General features: G+C 44.1%; 1 protein-coding gene across 3 annotated transcripts in view; it reads left to right on the top strand.

Moving 5' to 3' along the window:
• The window catches only part of LOC125456637 (eIF-2-alpha kinase GCN2-like), a 68,097-nt gene that overhangs the window by 11,999 nt on the left and 39,135 nt on the right, over nt 1-16,963 (top strand). For all 3 annotated transcript variants that reach the window (XM_048539952.2, XM_048539951.2, XM_059647781.1), the window contains 9 exons: nt 1,871-1,995; nt 4,045-4,104; nt 4,374-4,499; nt 9,435-9,536; nt 10,494-10,560; nt 11,077-11,165; nt 11,868-11,966; nt 12,240-12,317; nt 15,644-15,889. In XM_048539952.2, coding sequence (XP_048395909.2) covers nt 1,871-1,995; nt 4,045-4,104; nt 4,374-4,499; nt 9,435-9,536; nt 10,494-10,560; nt 11,077-11,165; nt 11,868-11,966; nt 12,240-12,317; nt 15,644-15,889 — 992 coding nt within the window. The remainder of the gene's footprint in view (nt 1-1,870; nt 1,996-4,044; nt 4,105-4,373; nt 4,500-9,434; nt 9,537-10,493; nt 10,561-11,076; nt 11,166-11,867; nt 11,967-12,239; nt 12,318-15,643; nt 15,890-16,963) is intronic.

Below are 16,963 nucleotides of genomic sequence, written 5' to 3'. Positions count from 1 at the left end.
ACGTCAGCTTTTGTGCTCCTGAGATGCTGCTTGGTCTGCTGTGTTCATCCAGCTTCACACTTTATTATCTCAGAGCAATTTTTCTCCACACTTAGCACATTGAGTGAGTTGCCAAATCATAGAGTTATACAGCACAAAACAGACCCTTCGGTCCAACCAGTCCATGACGAACATAATTCCAACCTAAACTACCCTCCTGATCCTGCCCCATATCCATCCAAACCTTTCCTGTTCATGCGCATATTCAATGTCTTTTAAATGTTGTGACTGTGCCCACATCCACCACTTCCTCTGGAAGTTCACTTGACACATGGACCACCCTCTGTGTAAAAAAAAACAATCTGCCTCTCATGTCTTTTTCAAATCTCTCTCCTCTCACCTTAAAAATGTGCCCCCCTAGTGTCAAAATCCCCCATCCTAGGGAGAAAAACACCTACCATTAGCTGTGTCTATACCCTTCCTTATTTTATGAACTTCTATCAGGTCGCCTCTCAACCTCCGACACTCCAGTGGAAAAGGTCCCAACCTATTCAGTCTTCCTTTATAACTTGAACCGACTATACCCAGCAACATCCTGGTAAATCTCTTCGAAATCCTCTCCAGCCTAATAATAACCTCCTCTGAAGGAAAAAACTGAGTTAACGTTTTTGGGTCTGACAGATGCTGCCAGACCTGCTGGGCTTTTCCAGCAACTTTGTTTTTGTTCCTGATTTACGGCATCCGCAGTTCTTTTGGTTTTAATATCCTTCGCATAGCTGGGCGACCAAAAGTGGACACAACATTCCAAAAGGGTAAGGAGGTGTGTTCCCGTGAACTCCAAAGGACATCATGTGATACATTCCTGACTTGTGCCTCTGTGCTGTCTAACCAGTGGACTGGATTGGACCCAACTCCCTCACCACAAGCTGCTACCACCCTTCACTCCCTGGCTGATTTCCTGTCCTTGGACACTGGAGTGTCAGCCTGGTTCCCACAGCTTGCCACCAACATTCAGATGAGGTCAGAATCTGAAATTGTGTTGAGTCTTTTAATCTTGGCTTCAGGTGGTCTGTGCCGAATTTCATATGACACAAAACAGTTAACAATCATTTTGTAAAGTAATCGCCGAGAGAAACCATTCCTCACTCTCATTATTGAACAGGCCTTGAGGTTATGGGCTAATAGCCATCAGACCAAGAACATCTAACCCTCTCTCAGAATTGGACTCGTCTAAAAGTCAAAATTAATTCTAATAAATTCCTAAACGCACGATGAATGAGACAACATGTTCGCTACTCACCATAACGTAGTGTGTTGTGTTTGACAGTCCGGCGCAATGGACATTCTATATGATTTAAACATATTTCATTTGTGTAGTTTAGGAAAATGATTGCTTGTTGAAAACTGGGCAAAACAGGTCGCTATTGTTCGCATCAAATAGTATTTATTCTGCTTCTATTGAATGACAGCACAGAAGGATTTTGTGTGTATGCTTGTGCTTGCTTTCCAATTCATCTCATTCATCTACGTGTTCCTCAAAGCCATTTATATTCCTCAGTTCAAAATACCTCACTGATTCCCTTTTGAAAAAACAGAGTTGTCAGAGATAAGCAAAATATTGCAGATGCTGGAATGCTGAAACAGAAAATGCTGAAAATGCTCAGCATTTCTGGTAGCTTCGAGGGAGAAAACTGCGCTAACTTTTCAGGTCTGTGACATTTTATCAGAGAACGTGCTGAAATAGCAGGAAGCATTCTTTTAACTCTGCATAACTGACTGGGCTTGAGTGAGTTAAAATCTCACTCTCAGTTGCTGATGGTATGCTGCGAGGTAGCAGGGGCTTTGTTAAGATTCATGCTGTCTGTAGTGAAATCTCGTTTTGTTTTTTCAGGCGATGTAGATGATCAAGCTTCTGTGTCTCCAGTTACAAAGCGCAAATGTCCAGTGGGTGTTGCGAAGAGTTCGGAGATGGGAAGCACTGTGTCTGAACACTTCAGTGAAGTTCACGCATCTGCGGTAAATGTTGCCTCCCCGTTCTGCAGTTCGCCCATCGGCACTTGGTGATCAGTGCAGGGAATTGAGGCTGGCCATCTCTGAATAAGCCAACTGTAAATAAAAACCATCTCCGGCCACAGCTAGGAGGTCAACCCTGTGAGCTGGGCCAATGTAGCTGTGGCCCACCGGCGTTTTCGGCTTATTGTTGAAGGGTTAGCACGGGAGGCCTGCCATTCGTGGATGTATCTCTTACCCCAGACCAGCTGCTGGCAAACTGGCACCATGCACTTGGTTGGCAGTCACCCCAGCAGTGGCCCCACGGCTGACCTGTTGTGTTGAATGGCTTTTGCTGGATGGGCAACCTCTGCAGGTGCTTCTCAAGCTCCCTCACGTCTACCGCAGAAATGCATCCATTTCAAGGCACTTCAAGAAGAATGTCAAGATCTCAGTGAGGATATAGAAGAGACTTACTTGATTGGGTGGCAGGACTTCACTTACGCAGAGAATCTAAGGGCTTTGGTAGCGCAAATGGGGGAAAAATCTGTTCCAGTAACATTTGTTTCAATAACCATTGGGTCAAATTTAGGCTCACTGGCAAAAGACTCACAACAGATTCAGGAGAATTGCCTTTATGTAGGGAGTTGCAATGAACTTTAATGCATTTTCTGCAAGGGTGGAGAAAGTAGATTCAAAGTATTTTTCAAAGTCCTTTGCTGAAGAAGGGCCCAGACCCAAAATGTCAGCTTTCCTGCTCCTCTGATGCTCCTTGGCCTGCTGTGTTCCTCCAGCTCCACACTGTGTTATCTCAGACTGCAGCATCAGCAGTTCCTACGATCTCTCTAGATTCAAAGTAAGCTTGAAGAGGGAATTGGATCAGCACTTGAAGGGAAATATTTGGAAAACTTTTGGGGAATGAAATCTAAGTAATTAGGAGCAGTTTTTTTTAAAAAAACCCATTATGAATTCTTCTAAGGTTCTTGCGAAGATTTGTAGCTCAGGTTGTGGGTGAGGTTGTTGACTTGCTCACTGAGCTAGCTGGTTTTCATTCAGGCATTTTATTACCATGCTAGATAACACCATCAGTGGAGTCTCCACTGAAGTGATGTTATTCTACTCTGCTTAGAACTTGTATGATCTGGTCTGTTGAGGTGTTTTGTGCCATTTCCAGTTCTTTTTTGCAAGGGTTTATATGGGAGGGGGGGTCTAACTCCACATGTTTATTGATTGCATTATGGGTGGAGAACCAGGCCTCTAGGAATTTCTGTATATATCTGTGGTTGGCTTGAACCAGGAGGGTCACGTTGTCCCAGTTAGATTGTCCGAGTGCACTGAAATGAGGGAAAGTTCATTGTGAGCTGGTGTTCGTGTATTCTGATGGCTAGTTTCCTTCCGGTCTGGCTGATGTCGTGTCTTTGATAGTCCTTGTGCTGTATTGTACAAAATACTTCAGGGAAAACTCATGGAAATTTTCTATCATGGATTTGAACACAATGTTTAATCAAGTGAGTGGATTTGCTAAGAAAAAATAGTGACAAAGTTGATCGTGTTAAATTAAGTGTGTACAATTAAGTGGGATGAGGTTTAGTTTGCAAAACAGTGCCTTTTTCTTAAAAACAGGCTTCATATTACCTGCAACATATGTTCAAGATAATGATTAAGGGGCTTCCTACACAATCGTAGAATCCCTACAGTGTGGAAGCAGGCCTTTTGGCCCATTAAATCCCTGTTGCCCCACTGAAAACCTTCCCAACCAGACCCACGCACCTACCCTATCCCTGTAACCCTGCACTTCCCAGGCCGAACCCGATCCCTGCACATTACAAGGCAATGTAGCATGGCCAATGCACCTAACCTGCACATCTGATGAAATTTTACAAACAAATTGAGGGATTTCAACCAACCAACATCCAAATGAACAGAAAACTCTATTTGTAATCCTGATTCAAATATTAGTGGTGAGCGCGGGTACTGGATGACTGCAATTCCTAATTGGTTAACAGTACGTCAGATGCTTGAACTGTTCACATGATTTCTTCCATGAGTATTAATGTCTCTATTTTATTCTAACAGAATGCTGTAAAGCACCCTGACGACAAACATTTGAAGAAGCTTAGGTTTCTTTTTATTAAGGTAAGGATTAACAAAACGAATCTTTAGCTGCTCTCTATTTTCTGTTTATGGGTAAAGTTTTGTGGAGAATTCTTGTGAAACTTTAGCAGCCTGGAGTTGAATGAGCTAAAGACTTTGTATTAAGTTGATTCCTTTTTCAGTTCTGGTGGCCTGCTTTCCGTCTTCGTATTCTATACGTCAGCAGAATTTTGTGGTTCTATTCCGTTTATAAATGAAATTGTGATTTAAGTTCTTTCTCCTGAAATGTGTTTCGCTGGTGCTTGATTCAGATGGATTTTTGCAAGACGACTCTTGAGAAGTGGATAGAAAACCATGGTCACGCAGGCAACAATTTCAAAAGCTGTTTGAAGATCATCAAGGAGATGCTTCAAGGCTTGAGATACATCCATAGTCAGGTACTTTGATTGAATATTTACTGTAACTCACATTAACATAGTATTTTAAACTGCCGTGACATTGAACAGTAGTTGAGAGTTCCTGCGATCCATTCAAAGGCAATGTTACAGGTACAGAGGAAGAGAGCGCGAGGCACCAAGTCAACTGCAGGACTTCTTCAAAAGCTGCAGAAAGAAGTCAGTTTTGGGTCAACACGGTGGCTCAGTGGTTAGCACTGCTGCGTCACCATGCCAGGGACCCGGGTTTGATTCCACCCTTGAGTGATTGTCTGTGTGGCTTTTGCACATTCTCCCTGTGTCTGCGTGGGTTTCCTCTGTGTGCTCCGATTTCTTCCCACAATCCAAAGATGTGCAGGTTAGATGGCTTGGCCATGCTAAATTACCCGTAGCCTCCAGGGATGTGTAGGCTGAGTGGGTTAGCCATGGGAGGTGCAGGGCTGCAGAGACAGGGTGGCATGCTCTTCAGAGGGTCGGTGTGGACTTATTGGGCCAAATGGCCTGCTCCCACAGAGTAGGGGTTCTGTTTTCTAACACGCTTATAACAATTGCTTGCATAACCTTTTTGACAGACCCCATTGTGCTAATGATAAATGGTGGAGAGGAATTGGAGTCTTTTGAAGTTAAGATGCAGTACCCACAACTGTGCCAGATACTGTTTCACTGAAGTTTGTTGTGGCTTTAAGAAAACGCCCCCATTTCTATAAGCAAATCCTTTACGTGTAAAAACCTAGTTTTCTATATGTTGTAGCCGACAAAGCCACTTTAGTGACCTGTCCACATGGACTGCTGCAGACCTCCAGTGCCCCTAGAGTTTTCTCATCACTTGAATTTTCTTTTTGGTCTGAAATGGACGGCCCCGCATTTTGGTGCATTAAAAGCCACCTACCAAATATGCTGCTCACTTGATTTATTCATGCCTCACTATCATTGTATGCACTTTATGTAACCGATCTTTGTGCCATCAATCAACTTGGTCTCTGTAGTTTTATCCAAGTCAGTGAGTACAGCACTGAGACTCGTCGTAAACCATTATTAGATTCCTTCCGGTTTGAGTACCCACTTTTCTGATTCACTGGACGGAACATTTTCTTCTCTTTGGTAGCAAGTTTGGATTCAAGTATAGGTTTTAATTAGCGTACCTTTTTTTCATTTACTCTTGGGATGTGGGCATCACTGACTGTATCCGCACCTAGTTGTCCTTGAGAAGGTGGCACTGAGCTGCTTACTGGAACCGCTGCAGTCCCTGTGCTGTATGTGGACCACATTGCCTCTAGGAAGGAAGTTTCAATATTGTGGCCCAGCCGCAGTGAAGGAATGGCGATATATTTTCAAGTCAGGGTGGTGAGTGGCTTGGAAGGGAGGTTGCATGTCGTGGGTATTCCCATTTACCTGCTGCCCTTGTCCTTCTAGATGGAAGTGATCGTGGGTTTGCAAAGTGCTCTGTAAGTATCTTTGGTGGATTTTCAAAGTGCATCTTGGAGACAGTACTGCAGCGACTATCTGTTGGCCATGGAGGGAGTGGGTGCTTGTGGATGTGGTGCCAATCAAGTGGGCTGTTTTATATTGGATAGAGTCAAATTTCTTGAGTGTTAATGGAGATGCACCTATACAGGTAAATGGAGAGTATTCCATCACACTCCTGACTTGTGCCTTGTAGATGGTGGACAGGCTTTGGGGAATCCGGACGTGAGTTACTTGCTGCAAGATTCCTAGCATCTGACCTGCTTTGGTGGCCACTGTGTTTATACGTCTAGTCCAGTTCAGTTTCTTGTCAATGGTAACCCCCAAGATGTTGATAGTGGGGGATTCAGTGATGGTAAACCATTGAATGTCAAGGGATGGTAGTTAGATTGTCTGGTATTGGTGATGGTCATTGCTTGGCATTTGTGTGGCATGAATGTCGCTTGCCACGTGTCAGGCCAAGCCTGGATATTGACCAGATCTCGTTGCATTTGGACATGGACTGCTTCAATATCTGAGGAGTTGCGAACGACACTGAACATTGCGCAATCATCAGTGAACATCTGCACTTCTGACCTTATGATGGAGGGAAAGTCATTGATGAAGCTGCTGAAGATGGTTGTGCCTAGGACACTTATCCTGAGAAACTCCTGTAGAGATGTCCTGGAGCTGAGGTGACTGACCTCCAACAGCCACAACCATCTTCATTTGTGTCAGGTATGACTCTGACGTCTTTGGTGGCATACCTAAACCCTGCCTCCACCAGAATTGCATTCTGGGCAGGAAGGCCCATGATACTTGCTGAGGACCACCTCCTTTCCTTGCTGTTGACCCCTCCCACTCTTCACTGCCCCTTACCTACATTACCTTGTGCTGATCCTGGGGCTCCAGAGTCAGTGCTGACTTCTCTATGATGAAGCTGAGTGCAAGAGCAGCCCCCTTCTGATTGGCTCCTGCCACAAGGGTCTTGATTTGAGGGGAAGTGCCCACAGCTGCCCCCACCATTGCCTGATTGCCTTGTAGCTCCTTATGAAAGGAGGCAGTGTGGGCCCTTCACTGGCTCTGCATCTGGCAGCAGGCACCCGTAATAATTTAACAAGATTCCACACCCTCGCCTTCTACTACCTAACCAATTTCCTACCCAGGCCCATTACTTTTCTTTCATTCAATGAGCTTTAATTTTTTGCCCGCAGTCTCTTGTCAGTGGACCTTTATCAAACTTCTTCTGGAAGCCCATTGGCATGTCCCTGTCTGCTGGAGTCATACGACATGGAAAAAGAACCTATGACCAACTCGCCATGCTGACCAAGTTACCCAAACTAAACTTGTCCCATCTGTCAGTGTTTGGCCTATATCCTTCCAAACCTTTCCTATTCATGTATTTTTTCAAAAGTCATTTAAGTGATGTAACTAGATCCACATCTACCACATTCCCCGATAGTTCATTCAATGTAAGCACTCCCCTGTGTGGAAAATGTTGTCCCTCAGGTCCCTTTTTGAACGCCCCTACCCTAGGGATAAAGATCTTTACTATTCACCTATTCTGTTGCCTCTCATGATTTTTATAAGCCTGTATAAGATCACCCCTCAACCTCCTACACTCTGGGGAACAAAGTCCGATCTTTCTTAATAACTCAAACCCTCCAGTCCCGGTAACACCCTTGTAAATCTTTGCTGCACGTTCCAATTTAATAACATTCTACCTATAAGAGGGCGACCAAAACCGTATGCAGTACTCCTACTTTAGTTACTTTCTCAAAAATTCTGTTAGGTTATTTTTAGATCTGTTTTACCCTTTTTACAATTCCTTGTAGGTTGTGGAGGAAGGAGGCAGCAACAGGAAGTTGAGTAGGGTGGCAGGATGTATGCCATGTCAATAATCTTCCCACTGATGCCAGTGCTTTGCTGGCAAGTAGTGGGTGGTTGACCAGTTGAGGCCCTTGAGTCTCCAAACACCAATGCCAAGGAAAACCTAGTGGTCTCCCTATAGAGATAGTCGCAACTGCCAATGCTGGAGAATCTGAGATAACAAGGTGTCGAGCTGGATGAACACAGCAGGCCAAGCAGCATCAGAGGAGCAGGAAAGCTGACGTTTTGGGTCTACTTCTTCAGAAAAAAACAGAAGGGTCGAGACCCAAAACGTCAGCTTTCCTGCTCCTCTGATGCTGCTTGGCCTGCAGTGTTCATCCAGGTCTCCCTAAAGACATGGCTGCGGTCCTTCTTCTTGATCAGGCTTCCAGTGACTCTCAGAGGGTCCTCTACAGGCAAAGACTGCTCCTGCTGGAAGACCAACTCTTGCTCTGGCAATCACCACCCCTCTTATCGGTGCCTGGCTGACTGTTTCCAGCAAGCTCCGACCCCAGTGTGCTGCATTCTACGCCTTTTCCATTTAGCTTGTTCTGGGACAGCTGCAGAAGCACTGCTGTCAATGAAGAGCTGCCAGCTCTATGATTGACCTGCAGCTGTTGGAAGTGAGACAACCTCCCTCGGGGACAGAGAGAGTCTATGACTGCAGGTGTTTGCTTGTCTGAGGATCATAAAACAAACCATTGCTTCTGGAGCAGTGGATTTGGATTGCTCCTGACTTTCCTGTCAGGGTGCTGGGGTGCTCCACTTCAACTTGGTTTCATATCAATTATTAAAACAAATTTAGGAAGTTCTTCCACATCTCTCCGAGTGCATGGCATAGATTTCCGTGCAGGAAATTGGAAGCAAAAACCCTGGAACCATCAGTTGAATAATTGGATGCTGGGATGGGAGCCTTGCAGGAATCTTGTGGGACGGATGAGTGGCTTGCACAGCTTGGAGTTTCCTCTCTCGGAATCTTCTTAATCGTTGCTTTGGACTGTTATCACAGTGATGCGCGGCCCTCTGCTGCAGTGAAGTGTCAGTCTCAGATTTGGCTAAAGATGAACCTAATTTTGGCTGACACTCCAGTGCTGAGGGATTACAGCAAAGTGGGGGGGTTTGGTAGTCTTTACCCATGAGGTCTCTGTCTTCCATTCTACCACCGATGCCACTAGTACAGGATAGCTAGCCGTTTACCTCATTGTTATTTGTGGGATCTCACTGTGCATAGAATAGCTACCTCATTTGACTCCATAAAAACAGTGCCTGTACTGTTCAACAGCACAACATTTTTTTGGTGAAGTTGTGTGGAACATGCTGAGCTGCGAAATGCCCGTGCCCCTTCATTCCATGTACACAAAAATACAATTAATTGTCAAATGGCAATCTTCATTTAAAATAGAAACATAGAAAATGAGAGCAGGAGTGGTCCTTTTGGCCCTTGAATCTGCTTCGTCATTCATTTATGATCATGGCTGATCATCTAACTCAGTCCTCGCTTTCTCCCCATATCCTTTGACCCCAAATTATATTGGAGTTGTGAAACTGTGAGGTTCTGTTTGTTGAATGAAATTGGGCTTCAGTGGAAAGGACTGAACAAAATAGTTATTTTTCTTATTTCACAAGGGAGTTATACATCGAGATTTGAAGCCTGGAAACATATTTATTGACCAAGATGGAAGTGTGAAAATCGGAGATTTTGGTTTGTCTAGATTCTGTACATCTCAGGTAATGTGTCTGGGTGTATTTACATATTTCAACTTAACTTCCATATGATGAAACTTTTCTGATGTGTTCTTTTCAGATATGGAGGAACCTTTACGGTACATTTTGCCATTATAGTTAAACCTATTGCTCTAGAATCATAAGCAGTGTAAAACAAACCATGCCACATTGGTGCAGTGCTTGACATTGTTTGGCAAGTTGGACTAGCACAGCAGCCATTGTGCATCATATAATTTCAGCAACTCAGACTTAACAGAATCAAATTATCTTTTGTTGTTCAGCTTTTACTGTTGGAAAGAACTGATTGGAAATTTCCAGTCAGTCGGAAGCCAATTATCTGTGGAACAACATGCTCTATCATTAAACAATGACACAGTTAAACAATATAACTGAGACTACCTGTCCTTATCCTTGTAAGAATGTAGTCCTTGTTACACTGCTGCTGTAGTGTTATTGAGGCATTACACTCCACTGTCATGTCGTGAAGTTGATCCAATAGCCCATACAAATGTTTACCATCAGAAGTTTAATCACAGCGGCTCAGTGGTTAGCACTGCTGCCTCACAGCGCCAGGGACCTGGGTTCCATTCCACCCTCGGGCTACTGTCTGTATGGAGTTTGCACATTCTCCCTGTGTCTGCATGGGTTTTGTCCCACACCCCAAAGATGTGCAGGCTAGGTGGATTGGCCATGCTAAATTGCCTGTGGTGTTCAGGGATGTGTCGATTCAGGTGGGTTATAGGGGGATGGGTCTGGGTGGGATGCTCTGAGGGTCGGTGTGGACTTGTTGGGCCAAAGGGCCTGTTTCCACACTGTAGGGATTATATGATTCCATGAAAACCTTTACCACTGAACTGGTAAATATATGACAAAACAGGGAAATTGAGTCAAGGAAAGCTTGCTTATACTCTGTGTAAGGATGTATTTTTTGATTAGAGTGCAATGTTTTCCACATTTCAGGGATGTGCAGAGCACAAAGCTTTCACCTATACAAACAAAACAGATCAACAAATGGATCTCAATACAGGTGATGTGCAAGTTTTGCTGCAGTCATTATATTTGCCAAAGTAACTGCTTTCCAGAGATTGTGCAGAAAACAACCTGGGAAATGTATGGTTATAGATTAGATACTGTGTGTGCACCAAAAGGTCATGACTTCATTTGTAGAAAGCTAACTTTGATAAATTCTGTAAAGTCTGATGTACAAGGAACACTGGTGCATTTTGGAGCTGAAAATCAACAAGGGAAAAGATGACTCATTTGATATAAAGTAGTATCATTTTATTTTCATTTGTATATTACCTTTTGGACAAGCCAGCTAACTTTAAGGAAAAAGATATTATGTTCCCAATAGCTGTTAGTTTTCACACGCAATGTAAGATTTTGAATGCTTGGATTTTAAAAGAAAAGAAATTTCTGCATAATCCAATTTATTATGTTTAAAAGATATTTTAAAAACATACATGCCAAATGTGGGCATGTTCTTCGAACTGAAGCATGCTCACCTTTTTCAACCCTTTAACAGTGTCACTTCCTGTTTTAGACAGTGGGAACCTCACAGCAAACATTGGGACTTACGGATACCTGGCTCCAGAAGTTAAAACAACCCGTCACAAGGCCACATACGACTCTGTACGTATTTGCTGCATTATTTCATTGGACGTGTTCTGTTTCAGTATCAGAAAGGGTACTGAATTTAGAGTCTCAGTCGTGATGGGCCGATTTAGAGACCTTTAGTTGATTTCTCTTTCTGAGTTGTGCAAGGTTTTGATTAGGCAGGGAGACAGTACTAGAACACAGACTCATCTGACATGATTACGTCCACACGCTCTTTTACACTCTGCGCAATCATACACCCACCTTACTGAGAAAAATATTAAAATGGGTTGTTAAGTGGACTGCCGATATGATACCACCAGTTTCTTACTTAAAGTTACCGCTAGTATTTCAAACTTGCGCCAACTTTTTGATATCTGTGACCCTGTCCCTATTATCCTTGCTCCAGTTGTCTGCATTTTCCTATGATCCATCAGAAATTTTACCTCCTGAACCTTGAAAATGGTAGCATCTCAGGTCATCACTTTCCAACAGTATTCTCCTGTTACTGGTTGAGAGCTTGCTCTGCATAATCGGTTGCACCAACATCACTGTTGCAAGGTTAGCGTTGCATGCCTTATGGTGAACAGAATGCTTGCTGAGTTCCCACCCTGCTCTTCCACAGCCGTAACTTGTCGTATTCGTGACTTGATCAGATTTCGATGCTCAATATTGACATTCGTGCTGCACCGAGCCTTAGAAATGAATGCGAAGCTGATGTGATTTTCCTTTCTGTAGAAGGCTGATATGTACAGCTTTGGAATGGTAATACTGGACATGCTGTTTCAGTGTACAGCACAGGAACGTCAGAAGTGGAGAGATTGGATCAGACAATGTGTAAGAAATTTACTATACCCTAAATGACCAAACTGTTCTTGTAAACTAAAGATGTTTGGTTTACCATTTCCATTGGATTGGTTCTGATCTCCAATTGCACCATTTGTCTTGCATGTTAATCTTTTATGGTGCATCATGCACCGTAGACGCTTGTGTTTTTTTAAGATAAAACCATACTGACAAAAGTGACTTAAATCTATATTATTGGAATTACGGACTTCATTTTTTGAAAGCACTTTTCAATATATTTTTGATTGCCGCATTATTTTGCAGCATTCACAGAACTACTCACATGAACTTAATGTTGACAAAGCGAAGACCTTACTTCTGCATCCAGAATTCTTGAGCTTGGTGAGTTCCTGAGCCACTTAAGGTTCATTTTGGACAATTCATTCCCTTTCAAGTGAGTGAGTGATGACATTGTACAGAGAAGGAAGGGAGGGTGCTCATTCTGATCTGACCAACATTTATTCCTTGAAAACATTCAAAAAAATGATGCATTGCAAATTGGCAAACGACAAGCCTTTCGCTTAATTTTAGTTAAAAGTATGTTTTTTTCAAGGGTTCTTAGAGGTGCTATATGACCATACTCAGGCTGTCAGCATCAAAAACGCTTTGCCTTGCTAACCTGAGAGCTTTTTAAGGATTGCTAGCTTGATAATTATCGAGTCTTCATAAATTGTGAGCTCTGATTTTTCTATAGGCCCTTGCCAAGATGTGACACAGTAGCTTACTTACGAAGACTAAGTCTCTTAGAACAGAGGGTATTTGTTGAATTGGATGAAGAATTGGATGTGTGCTGACGGCTCTTTATTACCGATGGTACTGCTTCAACTCTAGCTGCATACCTCTTCAAATACTGCCAGGCATGAAATGCTCCTCATAGGCTGTTGCTCCATCAGTTTTGTGAACGTGATGCCCCAGAAGGGGAAAGTGTCACCCAGCTTTCACCAAAAGGGACCAGATGATGCTGGTGGCTGGGTAAGTGCTGAGGAGGAACAAACTTTTTTTTTTCTTTGTGGACTGACGGAGGAAGCAGCAGCGCCATGCACATCCATTTGGGACCCAGTTAGCAGCCGGGGTCAGTACTGTCTTGTGGACCAAGAACAATGTACTGTAGCACCACGAGAAGATTAATGCAGCCCGAGGCCAACAGGATCTGCTATAGAACAGGTCCAAACCAGCCCAACTTCTGACCCTGGGAATGCACATTGATATAGTGGGGTGCAAGGGAAAAATAATGCTCTGAGGGCACAACACAGCGGTGAAAATGCGTCTCCACATCTGCAAATATTTTGCACTTCCAATTATTACATGTCTGATTGACTGACTGTCCTTTGAGCTGTATACCTGTTTTATATGGCTACCAGCTCACAGTTAGTTAGCATGCTCACACAACACAGGGAGGATAGGGGTTATACAGGTAAGGCATTTATCTTCTTGGAGAAGCAGCAGAAGTTAAGGATCCTTGAACTGTAAAATACAGCCAAGATTTGGCACTTTAGAATGGAGATCATTGAGGACTAAAGTAAAGTGAATGTCTGGTAATAGGTCTTTGGCCCCGTTCATGTTTCTCACTTACAGTCACCTTGTGGGTGTGACTGAGTGACTGTTTACCAGTGCACACTTCTTTAGAGTTGAAAGTTCATTCTATCTGTGTGTCTGATGGAGGAGTGCACACTTATTCAAGAATGGGTGTTGACCGATTTTCAACTACCATCCAGGTTTGGCCTTATGGCACAAACCTGTCTACTCCACCCTCCAGGCCAAGAGACAGTGGTCGTTATTTTTCCCATTGTGAATGTGTTGCCAGCTGTTTTTGCACTCATGTTGCCCGCTGCTGGTTTGGTGGGAGATGGCACCCAAGTTGTGAGTTCTGGGTTCCTCCCAGTTAGTCAAGGCACTGCCCACCCTTCACGTACCCCTTTCTGTTGCTCTCCCTGCCAACCCCCATCTCCCCACACCCCCCCATCCTGCCTTTTATTCAATGGGTCAATACCTTCAATTCTCCTCCTGAGCCGCTGGTTTACCTCAATTTGTGCACACTATTGCTGTACGCTACCCTCCCCCGTTGAAACAAGGCTGGTAGAGACTTGCCTTCCCACCTCCCCGCAGCCCCTCCAGGCCCTCAGCCATACCCCATGCCCTCCCATGTTGTACTTTTTGATTCTGAAGTTGTGCCACTTCACTGTCGTTAGCCCCTCAGCGTCACAGCTTTGTGCAGTCCGACCCCCCCCCCCCCCCCCCCCCCGATTTTCCTTTGCTTAAGCTTGATGACTCATTAGACTTGTGCAGTACAGCAGCTCATAAATTTTTATTTGTAGTCAGTCATAATTTGAAGTGATACAGTTAGCTTTATTTTAACCTAGAATACAGTGAACACTCTTCTGTAGAGCTCCGAAACTTGGATTACGTGTCGACACCACCACAAGGACCCTTGAAAAGTACCGTCAGTGCTGTTGGAGATAACAAAGTGTGGAGCTGGATGAACACAGCAGGCCAAGCAGCATCTTAGGAGTACAAAAGCTGATGTTTTGGGCCTAGACTCTTCATTTCCAGCATCAGCTGGGAGGACAGGCGTACTAACCTCAGCATCCTTGAAGCAGCTACTAGGCTATGATGATACAAAACCACCTCCAAAGGGCCAGCCATGTTCTTAGTAATGCCTGAGTTCTGATTGCAAATGCAATAGCTCCATAGCAAATCGCCTCACCCAGCTGAAGGAAGCTACTTGACTAAGAGGAGGACACAGGAAGACTCCCTGAAAGCTCCCCTCAAATGCACCATTGATGTCAGCACCTCAGAGTCCCTCATTCAGAAGAAACTGTCTTGGAGGAATCCCCTGAATAAAGGGACACAATTCTTGGAGAACACCTATTAGCAAGAGGATGTATGGAAAAGTGGTTTGTGAAATTGTGAGGGGTATGGATAGCGTGAGTAGACAAGATCTTTTTCCTGGGGTGGAGGTGGCCGAAACTAGAGGGCATAGGTTGGAGGTGAAAGGGGCAAGATTTAAAAGGGACCTGCGGGGTAACTTGTTCACGCAGAGGCCTGTGCGAGTATGGAACAAACTGTCAGACAAAGTGGTGAGGGCTGGTATAATTACAGCATTTACAAGGCCTCTGGCGGGACATACGAATTGAAAGGGTTTAGAGGGATATGGGCCAAATGCTAGTAAATGGGACTAGGTCAGATTGGGATGTCGGCATGGACTAGTTTGACAGAAGGGTCTGTTTCTATGCTGTATGACCCTGTGTCTCTGTAACAGGAACCGAAGAAAGGAAAACCAGTGATCTCAAAACTAAAACCAGTTCAACCTCCCTGGAAGCACCTGCCAAGTGTGTATTCAGAGATACCGCTCTAGGGTTGAGGTCATCAAGCACACAAGGCCTCTTGGAACTCATGACCAGTGACTTTCCTAGATGGATAATCATACTCATTAGCGAGTGATTCCCAATCATATAGTGGAAAGAGAAATTCTTGTATTTATATACCACCTTTCATGACTTTAGCCATGGAGTACTTTTAAAGTAATCACTGTGCTAATGAAGGAAACCTCAAGTTAATTTGCACACAGCAGGATCCCACGTCAGAATGAATAATGATTTGATAATGACCGGGTAATCTGTTCATCCCGTCACCACCACCAGTCTGAGTAATAAATGTGTTTTTCTTAGTTACAGATATGCTTCGAATTGCTGCAGGATGATCCCCAGAAGAGGCCTGGTGCCGAGGAGATCCTTCACAGCAAGGATATGGGCCTGCTGCCTGAGGAGAGAAGGAGACTGGAAGAAATATTGAATCAAACCCTTTCATCACCCGATAAAGACACGCACAGAGAAACCGTCAAGTTGATTTTTGAACGGATTGTTGGAAAAGTTTCCAAGGATCAAGCATCTGCCTACTATCATGCACTTAGTGAGGTATTCTCATGAACTTAACATGGCAGTATTGCAAAGTGAAGTTTTTTTTTAGAATTACCCTCTGTAAGTTATTTGGTCCATCTTGACTGAGTAGGTGCTAACTCTTTATCTGCAACGATCTAACTCTCATTTCCCTTCCTTTGCTTGATGTGCACTTTTGCTTAATCTATGTTAAAGGATGAAGATCTCACTGGAACTCATTGAGATCTTTATGATAGTCGACACAGGGTGAGCTGTAACCAGTGTGGCCCCTCAGTAAACAGACAGAATTGGCTGCAAAGCCGGTTTCACATAGAACCATAGAATCCCTGCAGTATGGAAACAGGCCATTCGGCCCAACAAGTCCACACCATCCCTCTGAAGAGGATCCCACCCAAACCCATTCCCCTGCCCTTATATTTGCCATGTTTAACCCACCTAACCTAAACATCACCAGGCGCTATGAGCAATGTAGCATAGCCAATCCACATCTTTGGACAGTGGGAGGAAACCAGAGCATCCAGAGGAAACCCTCTCAGACATGGGGAAAATGTGCACACTCCACACAGACAGCCACTCAAGTGTCGAAGCAAACCTGGGTCCCTGGTGCTGTGAGGCAACAGTGCCACCCACTGAGCCACCATGCTAACCATCTAACCTGATTTTACTTTTTCTTTGGGGTCACTATCACATCGGATAAAAAGTGAGCACAAGAAATAACAAGGTGTAGAGCTGGATGAACACAGCAGGCCAAGCAGCAGGGGTCCAGACCCGAAATGTCAGCTTTCCTGCTCCTCTGATGCTGCTTGGCCTGCTGTGTTCGTTCAGCTCTGCACCTTGTTATCTCAGATTCTCCAGCATCGGCAGTTGTTTCTGAACCTGTGGTTTTCCAGCCTGTCAAATTTGGTTAAAGAGATCACCGCCCACACCCCCCAGTTCCATCCATTGAAATCAACGATAAACCCCAGCTTTTGTAAGACTGCCCAAGAAAATCCTCAATCTGCATTTTACTTCGCAAAAAAAATCATCATATTGACAAGAGCTTTATGCAGTGGGCAGATTTTTTCAAGGGAATGGTGACAGATGTAAGTGAAA

The sequence above is a fragment of the Stegostoma tigrinum genome, chromosome 8, assembly GCF_030684315.1.
Source record: "Stegostoma tigrinum isolate sSteTig4 chromosome 8, sSteTig4.hap1, whole genome shotgun sequence".
In the NCBI taxonomy this organism is placed as follows: domain Eukaryota; kingdom Metazoa; phylum Chordata; class Chondrichthyes; order Orectolobiformes; family Stegostomatidae; genus Stegostoma; species Stegostoma tigrinum.
Note: the sequence above shows the minus strand (reverse complement) of the source record. Positions and strands in the feature narration are given on the sequence as shown.